Source organism: Malurus melanocephalus, unplaced genomic scaffold (genome assembly GCF_030028575.1).
Source record: "Malurus melanocephalus ecotype Western Australia unplaced genomic scaffold, MMel_1.1 scaffold_5, whole genome shotgun sequence".
Taxonomy (NCBI): Eukaryota; Metazoa; Chordata; class Aves; order Passeriformes; family Maluridae; genus Malurus; species Malurus melanocephalus.
In genome coordinates, this window is record NW_026623237.1 from 3,201,579 (window position 1) to 3,209,074 (window position 7,496).

Genomic DNA, 7,496 nt, shown 5'->3' on the forward strand with positions numbered 1-7,496 from the left:
AAAAAAAAAAAAAAAAAAAAAAAAAAAAAAAAAAAAAAAAAAAAAAAAAAAAAAAAAAAAAAAAAAAAAAAAAAAAAAAAGAGAGAGAGAAAAGTAAAGCCACAGCTTCTTTCTGAGAGCTATTACCTTTTTCCTGGCCAGCCCGCCGCAGGGGAGCGGGGCCAGGTGGCCCCAGGCGGCAGCCCCGGGAGGTTCCCCATCCCAGGGAGCGGCACGGCCCCGTCCCGGGCACCGCACACTCGGGACACTCCCGCCCGRAGCTCTCCCCGCGCCCACCAATTTTCCTCTTAACAGCTGCTCTCAGGTGCTTCACGCACCGGGAGCTTTTCCTGCAGAATTTTGCTTTTATTTGCTCCTATTTCTGTCCTAGTCCTACATAGCCTCTGTTAGTTTTAACTTAAAGCATTTAAAGTTTGGTCGCTTAGCGCTGTTCCCACTCKGGTTTTGCTATTCTGAAAACTCCCTGGCAAAGCAAACGCTGTGATTCATTTCCCAGCCCCTYACTGCGTGACGCACCTGCCCGCCTGTTGGGACCATGCTGGCAGATGAAACTCTGGCAGCCAACAGAATGTTAAAAAACCCCAAATTTGGAACACCAGAATTTATTGCATTTTGCTCTCTCCTGTGCTAATTGATAAGAAGGCAATAGCTTCGGTTCTCATTTATTTTTATGCTTTAATAGGAACATTTGTTTCCTTTTCATTCAATGCTCAGTTTTYACCAGCACCCAGAAGTGTGATGGCCACGGGAAACATAATGGAGACACTACATTCCTTTTAGTCAGAGTGCTGAGAGCTGAACATCAGTTGGTTCTGAACAGTTCATTTAACCAAAAAGCAAAATTAATTTGGGATGTAGAAATAATTCTTAGCGTTTTTATTATACCTAACACTTCCGCCCAGAATGTGAGCCCTCACAATAAGAATGACCTAATGTTGTGCAGCTGGCAATTGAGCACCACGGCAGCGACACTCTCGACAAAGGTAGAACTTTGTAGGATAGGAGAACTAAAACGAAGCAAAATATAGTACTAATGATAATAAAAAGAAAAACAAACCAAAACAAACAAGTGATGCACAGTGCAATTGCTCACACCCACTGACTGATGCCAGACTACATTCCCAAACCCAGACTGACTCCCCATCTGAGTAACTCCCCCAGTTTATATACTGYRCATGATGTGTTATGGTATGAAAATATTCCTTTGGCCAGTTTGGTTCACCTATCTCAGCTATRCTCCCCAGTTTTCCTTTTGTTTACATCCTCACTGGCAGCGCACAAGACACACACAAAAGAGTTATTGGTTTAGGATAAACACAGTTCAGCAAAAAAAAACCAAAAGCTTTCCCTGTGTTATCAATATTATTCTCATGCTGAATCAAAAATACAGCACTGTAAGGAGAAGAAAGTAACTCTTCTATCTCAACCAAAACCAGGACAGGCATTAACTCAAGAAAGCTGACTGCWAAACACAGATTGCATGTTTCTGGTAACTTCAGGTTTTTGTTTTTAAAGTTAAAACAAACCAGAAAATCTTTAAGCCATTCCAAAACTCTCAATTCCTCCYTGTATGTTGCAAAGAAGAGGAAAAATTGCTTTAAAATAATGTCCTTCAAACATAACTTGTAASAAGTATTTCAATAAAACTAAAAGGGACTAAAACACCTTGTTGCCTCATCTATACACTCAACTTACTGTTATCACTGGGAGCCAGCTTCTTTCTCTGGAAGTAGCTACTAAGTCATTCCACATCCATTTGCTGGCTTGCTCCTGCAGCTGGGTGAGATGCAGGCGAGAGGCCACCAGCGGCAGGCATTTGTCCACTGAGTGTCACAGCGCTTTCCCCAGGCTCCCAGAAGCAGCAAGAGCACCTATGAATAACAAATTAGYTACACCGTTTCCAGGGGCTATTGTTGCAGCTTTTCCTCACTGGGGAGGGAGAGGAAACATTTGCGTCTCACTGGGAGGCCGGGAAGTGAACTGCAGTAACTTTGGTTAAGGGGGTTACTGGGCTCTGCTTTGGGCTCCCCTCGCACATCGCCACACCTCGTCATTGCAAAACGGCGACTTCTCTTCCAGGAAGGACCAAAGCCAAACCTTCAGAAAAATCTCTTCCTCTCATCACAAAACCACCACTGGGAAGAGGCTTTTCATAAGAGAAAAAACAGAATGTGCCTTTACCTCACAAATACTACCCACAAAACCAAAAAACAGCCCAGCAACCAAAAGGACAGTTGTGGTCAAGACAGATGATACCCCATTAGTCCTTTCAGGAAAGCAGCCCCCAAACAGATGCWCTCATCCAGCTGTGTGCCAGATCCCTTAGGCACAGCTGGGAAGGGAGTGAGATGGTGGATATGGCTGATAACTGCTCAAGGAATGCTGTTTGTCAGGACTTTACACGCATTCTGGTGAGGAATATCACAAAAGATAAAAGCCAAGCAACAACATGGTCCTCCCTCAGCTTTGAAACAAAATAAAATAAATTTAAAAAAAAAATGGTACTGTGTCAGTGGAGTGGGAAAGTTGAGATTTGGGCTAGAACCCACGAGCAAACAGCCATGGACAGGGCTGGGGCTGTTAAGTTAGAAAAACATGGACTTCACCTGTTTCTGGCCTCTCAGCCTTGCTCGGAAGCAGCAAGAAGACCACACTATTTATTAGCTACCTTAATAAAAATACCCAGAATATGTTGCCTGGGTTGTTGTTTTTTTTTTCCACTGTAAATCATGCTGACATGTTTGGAGGAAGAAGCTGTCTACCCCAAAGGAATTATTGATTATTTTAAGCATTCACAGCACCAGCTGCTCCTAGCTCTCAACAGCAAAAGGGTTATGAGTGGGAGGCTTAGGCTGAGGCATTTTGAAGATGGCTAACATACTGYAAAAAGCAAATGTAGTGACTTCCAGGCTGTTTGTTGGTTCTTCTGGCAAAATCAGATCAGTGCCACCTGAAAAGTRCTCCTGAAGAACACCTGATCTGTTCAGCAGCACAGAATGAGAAGGGTTCTTACATCAGTATTGACACTGATGGTCAATACTGCACCTGGGGTGCAGCTCCACAGGCTGGGGACTGGGGGGAGCTGGCAGTGGCCTTATCTGTCCAGGACAAGCTCTCTCACCTTGACTAAGCACAGGTGCAGCACAGGGACAGAAAAGATGCTGTTTCACAGCATCCCACATGAATTTTGCAGTCATGCCAACCATAACATGTCCTGAACACATGTGTGTGAGATGGAGGAAGGCTCAGGCTGACGGGATCAGCGGGTTAGGAAGATTTTGGTTCTCAACACTTGACAAGGCTTTTGCTCGCTCATCAAGGAAAGGAACAGTGATTAGTTCATTATATGACACCTACTGACATATAATTAAATAATGGATCTTAGTTAGCAGTAACTATTCTGCACTAAGACAAATGCAATTACTCACTTGAGGGTTTTCACCACTTTCTGAATTTCCACAGGTATTTTTGTATTTTGAAGCCTGCTACTGGGTTCAAGTGTCTATTTGAACACATATAAATGAATTAAACAAGTAGTATCACTATGTTTAGCTACAGCTTTTAGATATTAGAATCCAAGACTTTTCTTTTAAACTGAATAAATATTGAGAAGTAAGCAATATTCAAAAGGAACAGAAGTTGCTGTTGGTTTGTAGGAAGTAACTTCTTCTGCTCTAGTACCATTTCTGAGATTTCTGGGCATTTCAGCTGAAAGTATTCAGAATACTAAGGGCATAATTTCTCATTCAAAGAGTGCAGAAAGGCAACAATACCAAAACCCATAAATCTTGGTGTTACCGTTTAGTGAAGGGGACAGTATTCCAAGCAGACATTCGTTATATGACTCCAGAGACTCCAGTGGCTCTTAGCATCCAGCCCAAAATCAGGACTGCATAACCTCATTTTAGGATGAGCTCATCTCAGGCCCACTTCCAGTTACTATGTACAGTGATTTACCTAACATAAAAGATCTTAGCTGCATGATCAGCTTTGTTCAAACAGATTCTTTAGGGGAAATAAATAAATAAATTAATTAATAAACAAAATCTATCCAGGCAATTCCCTAGTTCTCTAATTGTTCATTCTAGAAGCAGGTTCCTTCTTTTCCAGAGTTGGCAGTCTCCTTCAATTCTAACCCCTCTTACCCCAAACTTGCACTGCAATTGCCRCAGCTGTGCCTTCAAATTTATCGATTTTTTTTGCCACACTTCAGATTCTGAACAAAGCAGTTTTCAGCCTCAAAAGTCATCTTTAGCATACTTCAGACCTTAATGAGTGAATCACTTCTCATTGCAATTGGAGACACAGGTTGCAGTTAATATGAAACCATGGAGCAGTTTAAGGAACAACATTAGGAGTCCAGGATGCTCATTTATAAATCCACATTCCCAAATGTGAGACAAAAAAAGGAAAACTCTGCTAACAGTTCAATCACTACCATTTCCATCATTGTTAGAAGAGGGAAAAACAACAAGTGGGTCTGACCATCCAGCATAATCCAAAATATATTAAATTTGGCAGGAAATTTGCAATTGTTAAGGCAGATTTGCTTGAATATATTAATGAAAACTGGTAATACAACAGAACTACATGCAAACTCAGCTAAAATGATATGAAAATGCATGTGTTACATAGCTATCACTACAAATGACCCTACATTTACTTAAATGGAATGCATTAATCTCCATACATTTTCATGCTTTTGTCTCTGGCTTTTGAGTATAGCTATTTCACAATTGCCTTACATTGGTTCTTTTTTTTTTTTCAATGGCAGTATCTATGCATTTAATAAATAAATATTTCTCAAACCATCTCCCCTGTCATTCCTCAAGTTTCAGGTAAAAAAAAAAAAATATTTTAAAAGTCTTTGAACAAACATGGAGCAAAACAAAATGCAGCATATTGCTACATCATGCAACTAACATACAGAAAGGTTTATCTCACACGATTTAATGGAATGGACACATTCGGTGTAAACAACTGATGTCTTAGTGAAATTTATAATACCCAATTTGTGGCACTAAACTTTCTTTTACTCCGTTAAGTAAATTCAACTTAACGTGCTCCTACATGTTCAAACATTCATTTGCAAAACACAGAATCACAGTAAATGCTTAGGTATGACTGTTGTTCTGAAAAGCTGGATAACACCACCATAAGAGCAACAGTAGGTGGCCGAGACACTGTAAGCCTGGTAAACACTTACCCTTCCCTTTCCGCTCGTAATTTTTGTACACTTGGCCTCTCCCGYCCCCTCCTCGTCTCTCCCATCACACAGAGCTCTGAGGAGCACCAGGAATGGCCATAGCCCGGAGCGGGTAAGGCTGCAGCAGACCCCAGAGATGGGAAGCCGGGGACGCTGACAAAGGAAGCTGCCCCTGCCCTCYCTCCCTCCCTCCTTCCTACTCCTCGTATATTGGCAGCAGCTCGAAAGGTCGGATGTATCTGAATCACTGCCCGGGAGGGGATGAAATCGCCAAATCCATGCACAGACCCAGCCGCTCCTCTCCTGTTCCCTGGCGAAGGGGACCGGAGCCATCTCYGCCCACGCCGCGGCCGCCCGCACTGCCCCATGTTCCTCCCGTTGTCCCTGTCTGTCCCCGGGAGAGCTGCCCCCGCTGGCGCAGTGGCCGGCACTGCTGCCGCCTGCCCCCGGCAGCTTCGGGATCGCCCCCGCCTGCTGGATACCCTGCCTCCGCCGCCTCGCTAACCCGCGGCTCCGCGTTTCCCTGGAGCCCATCTGTAGGCGACTGCACCGAGGAGCGAACGTGTGAACGGCACAGGCTCCGCACGGTGACCATCCCGCCATCCTKACCCTGTGGACACCGAGACAGCGGACACCGCCAGGCTGGGATAGCCCAACGAGAAGCTACCAAGGCGCAAAGGCTACCGCAACACAAGAGTCCTTTATTCAAATAAATAAAAATGAACTTTTATGTACAAATATACAAAACCATTACGCACATTTTATAAAGTACTCAGAAATCTTTAAAAAAACCGCGAGGGTGGAGGCAGGGCGCCGACAGCCGGTGCCCTCCCTCCCAGCACCGGAGGCCGGCGCCTCTCCTTTGTCCTTCGCCCCGGTGACGGCGGCGGCGGCCCGAGGATCGGCTCCGGGCAGGGCTCCGCTGCCCGGCCCCCGCCGCCACTCGCCCGAGCTGCTCTGGCGCCGACAAGACCACAAGGAACACGACATCGCGGATGGCGGCCCCACCGCGCCCCGTTCCGACCGCTCCGGCGGCCCCGCCGTGCCGCTGCCCGATGCCGGCGGGGCTCAGAGGGTGCCCAAATGCGGCAGTGTCTCCAGCCGCTCGGGGTGGTCGCGCCCGGCCGCGCTCTCCACGCCGCGCAGCCACTCGGTGCATTTCCGCACCAGCCCCTCGTCCGCCGCGGCCCCCGCCTCCTCCTCCTCGTACTCCTCGTCGTCGTARCGGTGCCGGTCGTTGAGCAGCGAAACCTTCAGCAGAGCGCGCAGGTCGCCGCGCCGGGCCGGGGCGGCTCTGCCTGCGGGGGAGGGCGCGGGCTGCCCCCGCTGGCGCTCCAGGCTTCGACGCTGCAACACCCGGATGGCCTCCGGGGGCAGGCTCAGCGAGAAGCGCCCCGCCGCCTCCCCCGGCGCCCCGCCGAGGCTCTCGCAGGAGCGGCTGCCCGCCCCCGGCGCCCCCGGGCGGCCCCGCGGCTGCGGCGGGGTGGGCTGGGGCCGCGCCGCCCTCTCGGCTGGCGGTCTCCGCGGCGGCGGTCGCTGCAGGGACGAGCAGGGCCAGGAGCTGGAGAGGGGGCCCGGCCGCTCCGGGGGCGCCCCCCGCACCTTCCTTGCCGCCTTCTCCTCTGCGGGCCGAGGCGCTGCCTTCTTGGGAGCCGAGGCGGCCGCCGCCGGCTTCTTGGGCTGTGCCCGGGAGGCAGCGGGGGAAGAGGTGGGGGCCGGCAGGATGGCCGGCAGGAGGGGCGGCAGGGTGGCGGGGCGCCCGGGAGTTCCCTCCGGATCGTCGCTGCGGGCCCAGGGAGGCGCGGAGCGCCCTCCGGGCAGGGCGGTGCTTCGCCCCGCGGGCGGGCAGGGTCCCGCGGCGCGCCGGGGCTGCAGCCCCATGGCGAGAGGCGGACGAGGGGTCCCAGGCGCCGGCACGGAATGCGAGTTCGTTCTGCGCCGACAGCCGCCGATTTTCCCTCTCGATAACCCGTCCCCCTTCCCGCCCTTCGCCCGCCCCCGGAACACCCTTCCCGGCGCGGGGTGGGCATGCGGGCGGGGACGGGGGTCGTGCCAGCACTGGCCGTCCCTCCCGAACGAGCCGCACTGGTCGGGCTCGACGCGACGCTACTCCGTGCCTTTTCCCGGTCCTTGCCCGCCCGCCCGCCTGACAGCAGAGCCGAAGATAATGAAGGGGATGGCGGGCCTTAGGCTCCGAGGGCAAACAGGCTCKAAGGTCCTCCCGAAGTCCTAAAGCGTCCAAATGTGAAATGGCAACATTTGAAAATAATTTAAAACACTTTGGCCGTCT

The 7,496-nt window shown here is 49.8% G+C and overlaps 1 protein-coding gene across 1 annotated transcript; it reads right to left on the reverse strand.

Moving 5' to 3' along the window:
• Positions 1–5,887: 5,887 nt before the first annotated feature.
• PRR18 (proline rich 18) lies at positions 5,888–7,299 on the reverse strand. The gene has a single exon (XM_057370544.1). The coding sequence runs from the start codon at positions 7,085–7,087 to the stop codon at positions 6,275–6,277; it is 813 nt and encodes a 270-aa protein (XP_057226527.1). The 5' UTR covers positions 7,088–7,299; the 3' UTR covers positions 5,888–6,274.
• Between the last annotated feature and the right edge of the window lie 197 nt (positions 7,300–7,496).